This window comes from Neofelis nebulosa, chromosome 6 (assembly GCF_028018385.1).
Source record: "Neofelis nebulosa isolate mNeoNeb1 chromosome 6, mNeoNeb1.pri, whole genome shotgun sequence".
Taxonomy (NCBI): Eukaryota; Metazoa; Chordata; class Mammalia; order Carnivora; family Felidae; genus Neofelis; species Neofelis nebulosa.
The window spans coordinates 94,409,880-94,428,979 of record NC_080787.1 but is presented as its reverse complement, the minus strand read 5'-3'; the positions used below and the strand labels follow the sequence as shown (position 1 = coordinate 94,428,979).

At 34.0% G+C, this 19,100-nt stretch overlaps 1 protein-coding gene across 3 annotated transcripts in view; it reads left to right on the top strand.

Annotated features, from left to right (window-relative positions):
• ASCC3 (activating signal cointegrator 1 complex subunit 3) overlaps window positions 1-19,100 on the top strand; it is a 359,136-nt gene that overhangs the window by 35,928 nt on the left and 304,108 nt on the right. For all 3 annotated transcript variants that reach the window (XM_058734818.1, XM_058734819.1, XM_058734817.1), the window contains exon 4: window positions 1,752-2,311. In XM_058734818.1, coding sequence (XP_058590801.1) covers window positions 1,752-2,311 — 560 coding nt within the window. The remainder of the gene's footprint in view (window positions 1-1,751; window positions 2,312-19,100) is intronic.

Below are 19,100 nucleotides of genomic sequence, written 5' to 3'. Positions count from 1 at the left end.
ATAAATGTTATTCACTTAATTAATTTTAAGCATTATTTAATTTATAGAAGTTTTTAGTCATGTATTTTCCTAAGTAATAAAAGATTAATTATATGTCCCATACTGTTTTATAAATTCTTTATAATCATACAAGTAGACTTTATAGTTGAAGAAATCAGAAATAATAGCCATGTAAAATTGCTATTAGAAATAATGGCCATTGTAAAATTACTTTCACTCCTAAATTATTAGTCTTCCACACACCTGTGTAAGCATCAGATAAATTACTGAGGCAGCGTGGTATAGTGTAAAAACACTAGCCTGATATCACTGAGGCCTGGGTTTAGGTTAATTCAACAAATTTGTATTGAGACACCTGTTTTGGGGTATGAGCAGTGACAGTACAACACTGTATCAATATTCATGCTCACCTTGAAAGAGGCAGTTAAGCTGGATTCTGAAACATGGGTAAAATTCCAACAATTAGAGGCCTTGGGGAAGGTTACATAAAGGTGTGGAGACAGGCATAGAATAGGACAGGACGTGGTTTTTGGATGTTAAGAAATTCTGAAGTTGGAAATGAATAATGGCGAGTGAGGATGGGAAAAAAGGATGGAGTCAGCTCCTGGGGTGACTTGGAAACAAAGTGTAGAAGTTTGGATTGAATATCAAGCTGTACTAGACTGCTTAAGATTTGTGATCAATAATGATTGTAGCAATGTTTTCAGGAAGATACTAGTATTACATTACTAACTTTATTCCTTAAGCTCAGACACTGACTTTGAGGTCTTCTGAAGATTAAAATTATTTTTTTTCTGCTCTCGGGCTATTCTTTGAATTCTATGACACAAATATAGGTTCTTTCCTTCTTTTATTTGGGAAAATCAGTGATGAGAAATTTATGCTTTAAAAAATAGTGGCAGCTCCTTTACTTACTCTTACTTTGGTAAGGAATTTACTTCTGGCCTTTAAACAATGGGTTTTTTAAAAATGTTTTGTAATATTGGCTAAGTTTATTTGAAAAGATTCTATTATGTCCATCCTTGATATTATTAAATGTTTTTGAGTGAAAACTATATAAATCTATTTCTGGCCATCTGAGATTCACAGTACAAATTGGAAAGGAAGTTATAGATCTCCTGACGTTTTGTTCTAGCTCCAAAAGTCTATAATTCAGATGTATTTTAAACCTTATTTGGGTTTATTTAACCCATGAAAACTGTTCAAAAAAATCACTTTTGGGGCGCCTGGGTGGCTCAGTCGGTTGAGCGTCCAACTTCAGCTCAGGTCATGATCTCATGGTCTGTGAGTTCGAGCCCCGCGTCGGGCTCTGTGCTGACAGCTCGGAGCCTGGAGCCTGCTTCAGATTCTGTGTCTCCCTTTCTCTCTGCCCCTCCCCTGCTCATGCTCTGTCTCTCTCTGTCTCAAAAATAAATAATAAAACATTTAAAAAATTTTTAAAAATCACTTTTAAGTAAGTTTTTATGTAACACCCAAGTTGTTTTCAGAAAGAGGTAAAGAGTTGTTACTAGCGGGTTTCTCCTTTTTAGATAGAGAATGATTACTGATAATGATTTATTGACATAATATTTTTCTTTGGGAATTTGGGAATAGACTTACAGGGATTTTTCTGCTCCTAAATTGTTTATCTTTATCAGTATACTTTCACTGTTGGAAGTACCCAGAAGAATATTGGTAGTAGTTTTTTTTGAAGACAGTAACTTGAACTGTGATTCATTTGAGCTAATACTGTTTCTTTCATTTTCGAATAGTTGGAATAGATAATGGTAAAGAAGCAATTGAAAGTGCGGCTGCATTTCTCTTCAAGACATTTCACTTGAAGGACTCTGTTGGTCACAAGGAGACAAAGGCTATCAAACAGATGTTTGGTCCTTTTCCATCATCATCTGCCACTGCAGCTTGTAATGCTACTAATCGAATTATTTCTCATTTTCGTCAAGACAATCTTACTGCTCTTATCCAGATGACAGAAGAAGAATATGGTGATAGAATTTTATTTGGTAAAAATTTAGCATTTTCATTTGACATGCATGATTTGGACCACTTTGACGAACTGCCAATAAATGGTGAACCCCAGAAAACTATAAGCCTTGATTATAAGAAGTTTCTGAATGAACATTTTCAGGAGCAGTCTACACCAGAGCTCAAGCCTGTGGAAAAAACAAACGACTCCTTTTTGTGGTGTGAAGTTGAGAAGTACTTAAATGCAACTTTAAATGAAATGGCTGAAGCAACAAGAATAGAAGATCTTTGCTGTACCTTATACGATATGCTTGCTTCTGTTAAAAGTGGTGATGAACTTCAGAATGAGGTATAGTTGAAGTTATTGAAGTGTTATATTAATGTGAATTACTTTAGTAGCCTTTTAAAACATGGATAGTTAGCAAAGACGGTTTAATATTGTGCTGCTATAAATACGTAGCCAAATGGCTTATATAGTAGGCATGCGTGTCTTTCCACTTAGTAGTTATAGGAGGACTGTGAGTGTGATGAATAGCAGAAGACTCCGAGGACAAGGTGTTAAGATGTCCTCTTGTCCTGGTTATTGGGACAGTCCTGGTTAAATCTGTTGTCACATTATGATAATCAGTAGGGCCCCTTCTTCAAAAAGTGTATAGGTTTAAATAATAAGTCGTATGGCTACTCTACTAAAAAAAAGGTTAATGTTTGTATATTGTTTTAGATTTCTAAGAGTTCTTTGATGAAAATTTAATTTCAAAATATTAGACATTTAATATATTGAATGACTTACTGATTTAGAAAAATATGTTTCACTAGTTTCTATGTTTGAAAGAATAAGCTTTGAAAAACTGACTGATCCAGAAATAATTGGTCTGTTTTCTATTATGGAGTAAAGAACTGTCTTAATAAGTTTTTTATATCACACAAAGGAAAATGTTATTTTAATTGCTTTCTATGCCATGATTTAGTTATGTTACTCAAAATGATGAATTACAGCTACATAAAAGTTTATCTTAAGGTGTTGAGTTTTGCTGTCAATATTGGCATTATATTCCTTTCCTGTTATAAATTTAAAATGTCAATACAATTTTAATACTGGATAAATTGGGTGAGTAACATTTTTAATGAATTAAGAGAAGTGGCATATTGTTGTACAAAGGACACAGGCTTTTATTTATTTTTTTTAATTTTTTTTTCAACGTTTTTTATTTATTTTTGGGACAGAGAGAGACAGAGCATGAACGGGGGAGGGGCAGAGAGAGAGAGGGAGACACAGAATCGGAAACAGGCTCCAGGCTCCGAGCCATCAGCCCAGAGCCTGACGCGGGGCTTGAACTCACGGACCACGAGATCGTGACCTGGCTGAAGTCGGACGCTTAACCGACTGCGCCACCCAGGCGCCCCAGGACACAGGCTTTTAAATCAGACAGTCCTTCCTTTCCCCCTTAAAATTGGTAGTAAGACTTTAGGTAATTGAATTTTCAGAGGCTGTTTTATTGTTGGGCTGTCTCCCAGGGCTATGAATGCAAAGATAATAGAATTGTTATAAACCTTAAATGAAGTATCATATGTGAAATGGTGAGTAGCATTTAGTAAATACTTACTGCGTGGTAGCTGTGATTATTATTATTTAAAAAAAATTTTTTTTAACATTTATTATTGAGAGACAGAGAGAGACAGACCATTAGCAGGAGAGGGGCAGAGAGAGAGGGAGACACAGAATCTGAAGCAGGCTCCAGGCTCTGAGCTGTCAGCACAGAGCCCAACGCGGGGTTCGAGATCATGGCCTGAGCCAAACTTGGATGCTTAACGGACTGAGCCACCCGGGTGCCCCTGTTATTATTATCTTAAATCACATGGAGTATCAGTCAGGAATACAGAAAAAAATACTAGTTATTTTTTCTTTTACAGAGAAAATTACTTAACTAAACAGATATTGGAGGACTGAATCCATGGCAATGATGACTTTAGGTTGGAAATAAGTTATTGTTATTGTATTGTTTTGTTATTGTATTGTTAGTTCTGTGATCAGTCTCATTTATCTTGACTTTTTTACAATTTAATTTATATTGGGGTGGTCTACCTTCATAAATGGATTTTTTTAACATTCTGAAAATAATAGTATTGTTTTAAAAATTGTGATTTATAAAGAAAATTCTATTGATACTTGCTTATCATAATTGAATACATAGACGTTTTCTTATTATAATTATAGTAAACCAAAGATTACAAATGTATAACTAATTTTATTTTTGAGTTAGCAAAAAAAAAAAAAACTATTCTTTTCACTTCTGAATATCTACAGTGAAGTTTGTTATTTCTTATTTCCTTGCCACAGTTTTTAAGTAGTAATTGAATCTGATTGTTGGAGGGAGAATGTTTTTTAGTTCTTAAGATTTTTTTTTCATAGTCTACCTCATTAACAAGGTCATACTGAATTCATGCATCTATCCATTCATATACTTGTATGCTTACCATATATGAAGTACAGTGCTAGTTATTGGACATAAAACGATGAATTAAGATAGCCACCTTTTCTCAGGAAATTAATTGTTCAGTAGGAGGAGACATATTATTAAGTAAGTGTACTCAAATACCACAGGTATTGTGATACTACAGCTGACCCTTGAGCAACACAGGGTATTAGGGGCACTGACCCGCTGCACAAAGGTCCACTGTAACTTTTGATTTCCCCTCCCCCCAGCAAACTTAACTACTAATAGCCTACTGTTGACTGGAAACATTACTGATAACACAAAAAGTCAATTAATAACATATTCTGTATATGTATAATATACTATATTCTTGTGATGAAGTAAGCTAGAGAAAAGAGAATGTTATTAAGAAAATCATAAGGAAGAGAAAATACATTTACAGTAATGTATTAATTGAGAAAAAAGCCCATATATAAGTGAACCCACACAATTCAAACCCGTATTGTTAACAGGTCAACTATATAGAGAGAAAATGGGGGATAAAAGAACCAGTCATAGATTGTGTGGAGAGCTTAGTATGGTAGGCAAAGTATTCATAGAGGAGGTTAATCTTGAGCCAAGTCTTTTTTTTTTTCAATTATTTTTATTTTTTAATATAATTTATTGTCAATTTGGCTAACTGTGTAAAGTGTGCTCTTGGTTTTCAGGGTAGATTCCTGTGGTTTATCGCTTACATACAACACCCGGTGTTCATCCCTTCTCAATGCCCATCACCCATTTTCCCCTCTCCCCCACCCCCCCCCATCAACCCTCTATTTGTTCTCTGTATTTAAGAGTCTCTTATGGTTTGTCTCCCTCCATCTCTGCAACTATTTTTCCCCCTTCCCTTCCCCATGGTTTTCTGTCAAGTTTCTCAAGATTCACATGAATGAAAACATTTGATATCTGCCTTTCTCTGACTTACTTCACTCAGCATAATACCTTCCAGTTCCATCCATGTTGCTGCGAATGGCATGATTTCATTCTTTCTCATTGCCCAGTAGTATTCCATTGTATATATAAACCATATCTTATTTATCCATTCATCAGTTGATGGACACTTAGGCTCTTTCCATAATTTGGCTATTGTTGAAAGTGCTGCTATAAACATTGGGGTACATGTGCCCCTATGAATCAGCAATCCTGTATCCTTTGGATAAATTCCTAGTAGTGCTATTTCTGGGTCATAGGGTAGTTCTATTTTTAATTTTTTGAGAAACTTCCACACTGTTTTCCAGAGTTGCTACACCAGTTTGCATTCCCGCCAACAGTACAAGAGGGTTTCTACACATCCTTACCAGCGTCTGTTGTTTCCTGAGTTGTTAATTTTAGCAACTCTGACCGGTGTGAGGTGATATCTGTGTTGTTTTGATTTGTATTTCCCTGATAATGAGTGACGCTGAGCATCTTTTTATGTGTCTCTTGGCCATCTGGATGTCTTCTTTAGAAAAGTATCTATTCATGTCTTCTGCCCGTTTCTTCACTGGATTATTTGTTTTTCAGATGTTGAGTTTGGTAAGTTCTTTATAGATTTTGGATACTAATCCTTTATCCAAATCTTGAGGCAAGTCTTAAAATATACTAGATTTAACTTCTTCAAGTGGACCAGAAAGGTAGGGAACATATTTGAAATGTGAGCAAGAACATGGTGTTTTTAAAGAGCTGTAATCTATGTAGTGAGGGTGGAGATGTAAGAGGAATGTGGTTGAGAGACAAGCGGGAGTGGGAGGGGGGCGGCAGATGAGTAAGGGTCAAATAAAGTAAGGCCTTGTACACCTTGTTGAGATGTACGGTTAGCCACTCTTCAAACCATTAGATACACCTTGTATGGTCTGGTTTATTGATTTTTCAGTGTTTAATGGACAGTTTGACATGTACTAGTGGCTTGAGTAGTGGAGTTTTAAATGATTCATCTGGTGTTTTGGTTTTTTTAACTGTGAATGAAAATAAACAATCATTATGATAAGGTTTGTTTTATAGGATAAGTTATTCATAGTTTATATATTTGATTCCTTCCTGGGCAATTGTACTTTGTTATAGCAAATTTTCCTTATAATTTGAAGTGATGCTTCAATAGAAAAATACTGTTTCATTACAATCACTCTTGACCAGTGTTATTTTCACTTTAAGGTGTGCTATACATTATGTGTTGTCTATTGACTTTTAAATTTCTCTCCTTTAAACCTGGAAAGAATGTAATTAAAAGAGTAATCAGTTTATGTGATAGCATGGTTAATTTCCATTTCTTTTTGAAGTTTTAGTTGACTCTGTGGAATAGTAATATTTAAATAACCATGCTCTGTGCTGTTGCTCTAGAAATTTAGCAGAACCATGGGAAAATATTTTTACATGTAATGTAAAAGGGGTATGTAAAAAACTATGTCTATGAGGAAGGCATTTTTCTTCCTTAACATAGGATTTCCCAATTCTGAATTTAGTTTATTGACCTAACGACTGGTCAGTAAAGCAGTTTTTAAGAATTGGCTAAAGTTTATTTTCCCAAGACCTTTATGTTATTGTTGAACTAGAGTTGGAAGGATGGAAATAAAAAGTGTGTGCATATGATGACATTTACCACAAAGATGCAAGAGAGAGGTTCTAGTTTGAAACATGTGGAGAGAAATAATGCTAATGACAATAATATTAACAATAATGGCAACATTTGAGTGCCTACTGTTTGACATAAGGCATTAAGTTAAATGCTTTATGTGCATCACTTCATGTAATCCTTAACAGCAGTGCTGGATTAAAAACTGTTAGAAACATGTCTAAAGCACTGAAAAGGTTACACTTGGAGACACTTCACTTCCCCGCCCATAAGTGATTAAACAGAAAAAAAAATCATACTAAAGTGAATATAGAAAGTCTAATAAAATTTCTTTTGTACTAATTTATAGTTAAGGTGATGGCTTTTTCAAACATCAAATTCTTTAAAAAAGTTTTTTTTCATTGTTACCTCTGCTTTGCTGGTACTTTGTGTGTGTGTGTGTGTGTGTGTATGTGTGTAAATTTCAGTTTGTTAACATACAGTCCAATATTGGTTTCAGGGGTAGAATTCAGTGATTCATCACTTACATACAACAACCAGTGGTCATCAACAAATGCCCTCCTTAATCCCCATCACCCATCTAGCCCATCTCCCACCCGTCTCCCTCCATCAACCCTCAGTTTGTTCTCTATCATTAAGAGTATCTTGTGGTTCATTTCCCTCCGTCCTATTCCCCACCCCCACCCCATTCCCATATATGTTCATCTCTTTTGTTTCTTAAGTTTCACATATGAGTAAAATTATATGGTATTTGTCTTTCTCTGATTGACTTATCTCGCTTAACATAATACAGTCCAGATCCATCCATGTTGTTGCAAATGGCAAGATTTAATTCTTTTTTAATGGCTGAGTAATATTCCATTGTATATATATACCACAACTTCTTTATCCATTCATCATTTTTTTTTTTTTTTTTAATTTATTTTTTGGGACAGAGAGAGACAGAGCATGAACGGGGGAGGGGCAGAGAGAGAGGGAGACACAGAATCGGAAACAGGCTCCAGGCTCCGAGCCATCAGCCCAGAGCCTGACGCGGGGCTCGAACTCACGGACCGCGAGATCGTGACCTGGCTGAAGTCGGAAGCTTAACCGACTGCGCCACCCAGGCGCCCCTATCCATTCATCATTTGATGGACATTTGGGCTCTTTCCATAGATGGCTATTGTTGATAATGCTTCTATAAACATTGGGGTGTTGGTAGTTGAAGGAAATATTTTGTTGGCTTCATGTGTTATTGCTTATTAGGAGGATGTAGCTATTTTATGGAAATGTTAGGAAATTTCTCCAAGGTTACAAAATAGTGAAACCAGGATTAAATTCAGACATTCTATCTCCACTGTAGTGTACTTTCTTCACCAAGAAATAAATCTGTACATTTTTCTGTATTTGGTGCTTTGAAACATAAAACATTTTAAAGATATTGAGGAATCTTTGGCATTTACTCTAATTCACAATTTCTTTAGAAACAATGTTTTTCCCTTTTAGAGAGTTCCAAATATGGAATTGGCTGAAGTAAGAGAAAAGGATGAAACCTTATTAAAGATGAGTTTTAGTATTTCTGCAGATAATTAGTTACATTTGAAGTACTTATATGTATTTGTGACTGTTGTACTAATAAAATAGCTTACTTCTTAGATTTCCCAGTACCATCTTCTTTATATTCCATACCCGGCACCTCTACGGGCTTTTCTTCTTTTAACCTCTCACTCCTAGTAATCTCTCTGTTAAGGCCACACTCGTTATAATTAAGCCTTAGAATTTGATTGGGCTGGAGAGTCTTTAACCTTCTTTATGCTCTTGAGATATACTTATTTTATGTATTTATTTATTTAGAAAATGTTCACTTTTCAAATGTTTATATATTTATTTTGAGAGACAGAGAGAGAGAGCCCACACGTGTGTACATGCCTGAACGGAGGAGGTGCAGAGGAAGAAGGAGAGAGAGAGACTCCCAAACAGGCTCCACTCCATCAATGCAGAGCCTGATAAAGGGCTTGATCTCAAAAACTGTGAGATCATGACCTGAGCTGAAGTCAGGAGCCAGATGCTTAACTGACTAAGCCACCCAGGTGTCCCTTTAAAATATTTATTTTAGCCATTAGCATTTTAGCATTTTAGCCATCAGAAGTAAATAAGACTTGAATGTTCCATGTTATTTTCTTCATGAGGACTCAACCTGATTGGTACAGATATCTTCCTGTTGTTGATGTTCCATAACCAGAATTGCAGCAATAGGTTTAGTCCTAGTGGGATCATATAATGAACTTTCAACAGAGACTTTACCTTTAAAAAGTAGTAACAGCAAGTCTACTATGTTTTCAGTGCCAATTATGTGTGGACCTGGACCAGGCTGTCTCTTTTGACATAACCAGTTTCTTCATAGTCCTGCATGGTAGCGGTAGAATCCTCTGTGTAAAGGTGGAAAACGAAACAAAGCAAAACTGAGGCCCATGTGTTTCCTAAAGTCATAAAGCAAGATATTGGTAGAAATTTGGGGACTTTTTCTGAGCCTAGGCCTGCTGTTCCATCTAGTATGCCATCAGATTCTTTGAAGAGAAGGCCACTGACTGATCAGACTCTTTGAATGAATTTCTTTTCTTACAAAGCTGGGTCAAATTCTGTCCCTGTTTGCTTACTTGTGGTTGACCATAGGCAGATTCCTAAGCCTTTATGAATGTCAGCTATTTGTAAAATATTTTCTTAGAAATTTTGCTTTGGGGAATTGTGAGATAATATATATGAAGTACTTAGCGTAATGTTTCACAGATTATAGGCTCTCAAATGTTAGTTTCTTGTCTTTCATATTAATGAGTATCATAAATTTATGCATATCAAAGTTTTATTAGAGTGTATACACTATAGATCAGCATATAAAATTTTATCTATACCTTGTAGAGATGTTTCAAGTAATAAAATAGCTTAAAGGCTAGGTCTTAATTCAGATAATTATTTTTACAACTTTTTTTCTATTTTGCTTTTGTAAGTCTTACTAATCCTAAAGAAAATCTTTTTAATTAATTTTTTGAAGTGGGTTCTGATTATCAGTCCTGGGTAAAATAGAAAAGATGTTAATAGAAAAACACTTGAGAATATTGGACACCTATTAAAGATGTATTGGAGTATACATATCTTTTGGTACTCTTTCAATATTAAATGCTATTTGCAGAGTTATCAATGCTGATGTAAATATTGATAGAGTTATTGTGTAATCAATTCTTAGGAAAAGTGAATTTTGAGTTGTATTGATATGATCATAGTTTGCTTTTGTGCATATGGGGCTTAGTCTTTATAGCATTTGTGATTTGACATTTGCTGTTAGCATTATCTCTTGACTCTTTGCAGATGGTGTTACTTGACCCATGCAAGTTCATTTCTGAATTTAACCCTGTTCCAGACATGTGCCTGATCCCAAGGAATAGGAGTTATTTGGTTAGACTGTCTTCTGAGGGAAGACTATATATATTTTTTAATATGTATTTGCAGTATAAATGATTCCAACATTCTTTGAAATTTTGGTGTAGAATAATTAGCATGGATTAATACAGTGGTTCTTGGGAACATTTTGTTCTCAAAACTCCTTTACACTCTTAAAAATTACTGAGGACCTCTTAGAACTTTTCTTTATGTTGTTTGTCAATATGTTCTATTGATATATTAGAATGTATTATTAATACATTAAATGACTTAATAAGTATTATAAATTAATACTAAATCTATTAATATAAGAAAAATATCTTATATTAATAATAATACTTAATCTGTTGTATTAATATAAGTAACATGTTTATGAAAAAAACTTTTCTAAAATAAAAACATACAAGTTTGAAGAATGGCACTGTGTTACATTTTACCAAATTATTTCAATGTCTAGCTTAATAGAGGACAACTAGATTCCCATATGTGCTTCTGTATTCAGTCTGTTCTGATGTACATTATGTAGCCTCTGCAAAACTCAACTCACTTTATTATACTCATGGGAGGATGAGAATGAAGGAGGGAAAATAATATTTTAATAAACTATTATACTAATATTAAATTTATTACATTAAATAATAATGTTATTTATTTTTAATAATAATTTTGACTCCATGGACCTCTTAAAAGGATCTTAGAGATTTCAGACCACACTTTGAGAACCACTGATTTAATGTATATACTACAATTTAACAAGGAGGATATACTGATGGTTTTGGTACCTAGAATACAGGATTTAAAATTTTATTGTGCTGAATGATACCATTAATGCTTCATGAAAAGATTTTTCATCTATTTGATGTTGTACATTCTTCTTGGTAGCTTTAGCACTGCTGAACAGTAAGAAGGACACTGATATCAACCAGGTTGGAAATGAAATAGTGTCTTTTAAGTTATGAGGACCAACTATGTGTTACTTTTTCTATAGTCTTTCCACCAGTGAACAGAAGAGCCCTTCCTCCAACCAACTTTGAACAAAGAGCTGTCACTGGGTGAAATTATTATTTTAAGACATAGAGAATCTTTAGAGTCATAGAATTTTTCCACCCCATGTAGTATTTGTGGATCTAGTGTTCCATCAAAATGATGGTGCCAGTATGATGAGGTCTACTTATTCTAATGAAGATTTTATATTTTTCAAAAGGCATCCCGTCCTTTTCTTGAATAATTCTTTCGTAATTTCCTTGTTTTGTTGAACTCATTCCATTTCTGTTGTATCTGCCATTTCGTCCTGAATTTGTACAGTGAGGCAACAAAATTGTAGGTGTCTACTCTTTTATATGACTGTTTTAGACATATGACAGCAGTTACATTTTCTCTTCCTTACCTTTTTTTTCTTTTAAATATAAAACTCTTTCAGTTTTCCTCTATGTTGACATTAATCCATTATCAACTTTGCATACAGTTGTTCAGTGCTCCATAGATATACCAGTATTGACTTGTAGAATGCTTTCATCATCTTGTCTTAAAGGATATTACTTTCAGCTACTTTGCCAGTCTATAAACGGTTAACCTAATAATCTCACAGGAAAATGAATTAAGACTATTTTGTCATGACTTTGTTTAGTGAATCCTGTTCTTTTTTGTTGTTACATTACCATGTGTGAATTTTAAGCTTACAGTTAAGTAGTTTTCACAATCCATCATTTTTATCTTTTTTGTTTTCTTTTTTAAAATAAGGGAATTTTGCCTTTCTCTGGCACTTCTGTTTTTCTTCATTATTTCTCAGAGATAGTAGTGATTATACTTAAAATTCTTGCCTGTTTAATAAAAAATGGTATCTCAGTATTTAACTACATTTTGTATTACAACTGAGGTTACATTTTTTTTCATATACTTGGAGGCCTCTTACTCTTGTGAGAATTGCCAAGTTTTAATTTGATGAAGCTATTTTTTTTATTTATAAGAAAATTTATAATGAGATTAAAAACATTTTTACAGATGTTTTAAGTGTTCAGGTAGGCAAATCTATTCATCTTTTTACATAGGAATCTTCCTTTGGTGTTAGACTGCTTAGAAAGGCAGTCCCTAAGACATGATTGAACCTCCCATGTTTTTGAACTTTTTTTTTCATTTTTAGCCTCACTGGTTTTTATAGAATGTTATTTGGATAAGATGTCTCTTTTCTCTGTATTTGATTTATGGACACATATCTAAATATGTCCATATTGCATACTCTAAAATGATATAGCCATTTTCTCCCAAGGGTTCTTGTCACTTCCACATTGTTTACTATTTTAGGTTTTTCCTTCCTATGTTCAATTGATAAATGGTGAAATTTTCATCAGGAAAAATCAAGAATCATTTGTTCTACTTTGAGCTGAATGTAAAATTGAGGAAAGCTCAAGATAAGTGAAGTATTTCACCTATTATGTCTGTTGAGTTACATAATCTATACTTGGAAGGCACTAGCTATATTTTATATTATCTTGGTTGTGTGTTTCTTTTGTTCCTCTACGTATGGCTACAGTTGTTAGAATGATGTTAGATGTTAGAATGACTGTGACATGATAAAATCGGTAAATATAAATTTATATCCTTGTAACCAGGAATACTGTTAATTCCAGATAGGAAAATCCGGTTTAGCAGCTGCATTTGTTTAAAGAAAAAAAATTGTTTTTTCTTAACCAGTGGCTATTTCCTGCTTTATTTTTTGGCCACATTTAGGTTTTAAATGTATATATTACTCCAATAAGAAAACAATGATGTCAAAAATCCATTTGTTTTAGTTAAAAACACAAAACAAAAACCTATTGTAGGTGAATGAATGTCCCCCTGTTGGGCAAAACTCTATCCCCACTTGTTAGCAACTTGTAGTTAAATTCACAGTGAAGACTTTTAAATACTCGCTGTTTCTAATCTGTGGCAGTAACAGATTTCAAACCATTTTGCTCTTCATTGGAATGGTTACTCAAAGTGAGACATTTTGCCAAGTTTCATACTTGCTCTCTTATTTTCTGTTTGGCACTGTTTGAGTATGCATTCATTCATTCATTAATTGTCTAATGTGTGTCAAATACTCTTAGGTTTTAGGAGACAAAAAGAAATCTAACAAAGTTTAATCAACCCACTCTCATTACCTTGTATTTAAAAGGGAAATGGAGCTCCCAGATGGCTGGGTCAGTTAAGCATCCAACTTTGGGCTCAGGTCATGATCTCGTGGTTTGTGAGATCGAGCCCACATCTGGCTGTCTGCTGTCAGCACAGAGCCTGCTTTAGATCCTCTGTCTCCCTAGCTTTTGCCCCTCCCTGCTCGCTCGCATGCTCTCTCTCTTTCAAACATAAATAAACATTAAAAAAAAAAAAAAAAAGGATGAGGTGCCTGGGTGGCTCAGTTGGTTAAGTGTCCAGGTTCAGGTCATGATCTCATGGTTCATGAGTTTGAGCCCCGCACTGGACTCTGTGCTGACAGCTCAGACCCTGGATCTTGCTTTGGATTCTGTGTTCCCCTGTATGCCCCTTCCCCGCCCACTCTCTTTCTCTGTCTCAAAAATAAGTAAACGTTAAAAAAGCAGAAATAGACAAGCAAATTATGTTTGGTATAGTGAATAGTATTATGACTAATTTGGGAGAGCACATACATTTTATATACTGAGAGATATCTATAATATATTGATATGGGAAATAAGTAAGATAATGCATTTTATTAGTAAAATAAGGGATAAATTTCTGTTCTAATAATATTTGAGATTAATAAAAACATTTTAGATATTTCAGTTGTCAGCTTATAAACATAAATGACTATAGATTTAGAAATTGCTCTGAGTGTTCACTTGAATATTTAATATTTAATACATTAATTGTTCAGCTTTATATATACACGTTTGCACACATATATACACATGCATAATGGCTGTAAATTTGTTTAAGGAAATTAAAATCAGCGTGTTTTCTAAGGATCAGGCTATCAATTTGCCATGAAAATGTAAAGTAAGCTATTAAATATACAGTGGTACCTAACTGTAACCTTACACACATCTAATTAATTATAGCATGTGAGGAATAAATAGGTTCACATTTCAAGTAGTTTTAATTAAGTTATAAGTGACCTTGGTTTTAGCTCTGTGTTAGATTAAGTACCTGTAAATAATGAATATTAGTTATTCTGAAAACATAATTAATCTAATTCTCTGCAATGCAACAACAATTTGCGTAATACATTTTTCTTGAGAGAAAAATAAATTCTAAATAAATGCTGTCCTAATTTTCATGGCCTTTTTTATGTATTTAAGATTTTATTTTGGAGTGTATGAATATTTAATAATCTTTTATGCCACAAACTAAGAATAATTTACAGTGTTATTAACACACTCTGCTTTATGTAATTATTCTAATACTCAATTCCACATGGACTGTTAATTCAAAGCTTTTTTCAGTTGCTTCACTTTTAACATTTTGTTTTACCATATTTCATTATTCTTAGTTTTTAATATGCACACCTTTTTCATTTGACATACAAATCTAAAATAGCTTATTATCTCAAAAGAAGATTTTCTCAAATATAGTTTTTCTTTAGATACTGTGCTTAGTATAATATATAATGTATGCTGTTTAGTACATACAGTGGAGATGCAGATACATCCTTAATTTTTAAAATGAGAGTATAATTAAGAAAGAAAACACCTGGATTTACTTTCATTTATGAGAATGTGAATGCCTCCTTTTTTTCTTGAGGCTTTATTACATGGGCACTGGTGCATTATATGGTTTTTCCGATCCTCCTGGTATGTTTAGAATCCCAGTCTGACTAGAGGATTTGTAAATTATGCTGTTTTAATACCTTACTTCATAAAATAAACTTCTGGAGCTTTCTTTTTCTGTTTTCAAACAGTTTCTATAAGAAATGATTATCTCTTTCTCTGGCCTGTTGTCTTTTTGGAGGGCAGACTTTAATTATAAATTCACATTTTACAGTAGTTGGCTTATTCAGATTTTTTATTAGTTAAATCAAGTTTAAAAATTATATATTTTAAGGAACTAGCCATTTTATGTGAGTACTCAAGCTTTTAGCTCTAAAGTTATTTATAATGTCTTTTATTTAAATAAAAAAAGATGTTTACATTGGTTTTTAGTTGTATTGTCCCTTTCTTTCTATCTGCCTTTTCTCTATTTTCTATTTATTATTAGGGGAATGTTAGTTTTGTTTTCAGAGAACCACTCTTGGGTTTGTTGTTCTTCTCTTTATTTTTCTCCCCACATATGCTTTGTCTTTTATTAATATAGCATGTATTAGTTTTAAACAATAAGAGGTGTCAGTTTTCCAACCTTTAGATACATGAGGGTTGGGACAAGCTCCGTGACTTTCTAGTTACACCCAGTTATAACAGATGTATTTGTTTCACAATGGAAATGGGTTTCTTTAAAATTTATAATCTGTTTACAGCTACTTGTTTTCTTATGCTATCAGTAACAATCATGATAATATTTGAAACATTCTAAAAAATATAAGGTGGGGGCGCCTGGGTGGCGCAGTCGGTTAAGTGTCCGACTTCAGCCAGGTCACGATCTCGCGGTCCGTGAGTTCGAGCCCCGCGTCAGGCTCTGGGCTGATGGCTCGGAGCCTGGAGCCTGTTTCCGATTCTGTGTCTCCCTCTCTCTGACCCTCCCCCGTTCATGCTCTGTCTCTCTCTGTCCCAAAAATAAATAAAAAACGTTGAAAAAAAAATTAAAAAAAATATATATATATAAGGTGATCTCAAGGACATTTTATTGTATTTGAACAATGAGAGATCCCAGTGAAAAATTCCAAAAGAGAGGTGTATTTTATAACCTGATGACTAATGCTGATAGAAAATGATCTCATATTGATCTTTTTATTACTTGTTTTCTTCACAAAGATTCGTTTATATATGTAAGACATTTTTAAAAGGTAGTTTTCGTTTAAACCACAAGTAGGATAATCATTCAACTTTGCAAATATTTATCAACATTAAGAGAATAGTCACTTAATTAATAGGCATATAATTCTTTTTTTTTTTTTCTTGAATCCTATATCATCTTTAAAAAAAAAAAATAATGGACTTTTTAAAGACCAAGTTTTAAGCTTACAGAAAAATTAAGCAAAAAGAATAGAACATCGGGGCGCCTGGGTGGCGCAGTCGGTTAAGCGTCCGACTTCAACCAGGTCACGATCTCGCGGTCCGTGAGTTCGAGCCCCGCGTCAGGTTCTGGGCCGATGGCTCGGAGCCTGGAGCCTGTTTCCGATTCTGTGTCTCCCTCTCTCTCTGCCCCTCCCCCGTTCATGCTCTGTCTCTCTCTGTCCCAAAAATAAATAAAAAACGTTGAAAAAAAAAATTAAAAAAAAAAAAAAAAAAAAAGAATAGAACATCAATATACCCTCTTTTGTTTCATAAATTCTTTTTAATGGAAGCATCTGCTCTGTTGATCTCGGAGCTTCATAGTATTACTTATTGTAAAGTCCTCGTCACCTTTAAGGTCTTCTGGAATGACTTTAAGTTCCTTGTTTATTTTGTTGCCTATTGTTTTTAGGATAAAATTTCTTCATATGTTTTGGAATTTTAATTCTTATGCTGATGCCAATTTATAATTTCTCTCCCTGTATCCCCCCTACTCCCTGTCTTAAGATTTTTGCAGTAGCTGTGGCCCCGAGTGCTGTTTTGGTAGTAGTTATTTTCAGCCCCTCTCATGAACAGCACAGCCCTATTCCCTTGTGCTGGCTTCAGCTAAGCCTAGCTCCCATGTTGCATGGGGCATTTCTCATTTAGACTATCCCAGGGAGCCAAACTCCTGGCCGTGCTGTCCAGAACTGGAACCCAGCTTGTTACGTCATCTCTTCCTAATGCTTTGCCTTTTTTGCTTAATGTTTGGCCCAAGGAGATATTTTTCTTGCTTTCAAGTTTGAAATGTGTCTTTTCTGTTTTTCTGTTTTACCAGAAGAGGCGCTTTAAAGCATGAATTTTGTGTCACTGTTTCTTATTCATCTTAATTGCTAATACTTGTTCTTGCAGAAGGTAGTCTCCTTCCTATCTTAAGCATGAAGGAGAAGAGATTTTTTTCAAGGTAATTTTAAGAAGAAGTTTAAAAGTAAAATCTATTTTAGTGTATGTGGCGTTTTTGTTGTTGTTTTTTGTTTTTGTTTTTGTTTTAAAGGAGAAATAACTTGTTATCCTTATAGGATCATCATATTTTTTATTGTGGCAAACTATTTAAGGGTTTAGCTATTTAAGAACAATATACAAATTGAAAACAGTAGAGTAACTAAATTCAGTGACCAATAAAAACTTATTCAATTGTTATTTCTATTTAGGGTTAAAGTTGAAATCTTGATTTTGTTCAAGGTAAAGGAAAATTGATCATCATTGATATGTTGTTTTAATAAGAATAACAACTATATATATAGCCTGTATAAGTATTATGATGATTCTGGGAAAAAACAAAAACAAAAACCCCAAGCCAGGAACACACTGCTTATATTATTGTAAATATTTGCTCTATTTTAGTACTTTTAGCCCTGTCTCTAGTTTTATATGAGTAGTGGTTCTCTTATCTTTGTTGCTTATGCATTTTGTATATCAGTTGATACATAGAAAAAGTTATGTGTGATATACTATTCTTGGGGATTGAACTTCTATGTAGAGAATTTAGTGCCTTGCAAATCCCTGAAACAGAAAGGACCCCTAATCAATGTTGTGATTTTTATTGTCTGTACCAATAAGGAAGAGGCTAAACATTGTTTGCATATTACCAGCCTATATGAAATGTAATAAATAATTTTCATACAAATATTAAATGTGTATATGAACAATCATAGGTATTGCTTTCTATGAAAATGTTCCTTTTCTCTTGATACACAAAGAAATAAGCTTACTTAAAGAGTAATATTTCACCCAGTTCCTCCATTTTATAAATCTGGTCATTTAGAGGCTCAAACAAATTTTTAATTTCTGTGGGTTAGCTGCTGTTCTCTTTTGTAACTAGCTGCTGTTCTATTTCATAAAAGGCTACATATTGTATGATTGTAACTATATGACATACTGGAAAAAGGGAAACTCTGAAGATAGCCAGATCAGTGGTTGCTAGGGGTTGGGAAGGGAGAAAGAGATGAATTGGTGGAACACGGGGAAGTGGATCTATTCTGTATGATACTATTAATGGTAGAAATGTCATATAGTCATTATGCATTTGCTAAGACTTGTAAAATGTACAACACAAATATAAACTGATATAAAACTATGGACTTTAAAAAATCTAATTTGGTAGTCAATATGATACAACTAGACATAAATTATGGTATGTAAATATAGTCTATCTAGCATTCACCTGACCATTTTACAGTAGAATCAAAATATCTTCTAAGCCAGTGCTTTCTTTTTGCAATGATTGAAATATTCTGTTTGCTCTCCAACGTGGTAGCCACTCGTCACTTGTGGCTGTTGAGTCTCTTGAAGTATGGCTAATAGGACTGATAAATTGTATTTTAAATTTATAATTATTTAGAATGTAAAGATACGATGTGGGATGCCTGGGTGACTCAGTCGGCTAAGCATTGGACTTCAGCTCAAGTCATGATCTCATGGTTATTGGGTTCAAACCCTGCATCAGGCTGTGTGCTGGCAGCTCGGAGCCTGGAGTCTGCTTCAGATTTTGTATCTCCTTCTCTCTCTGCTGCTCACCCACTCATG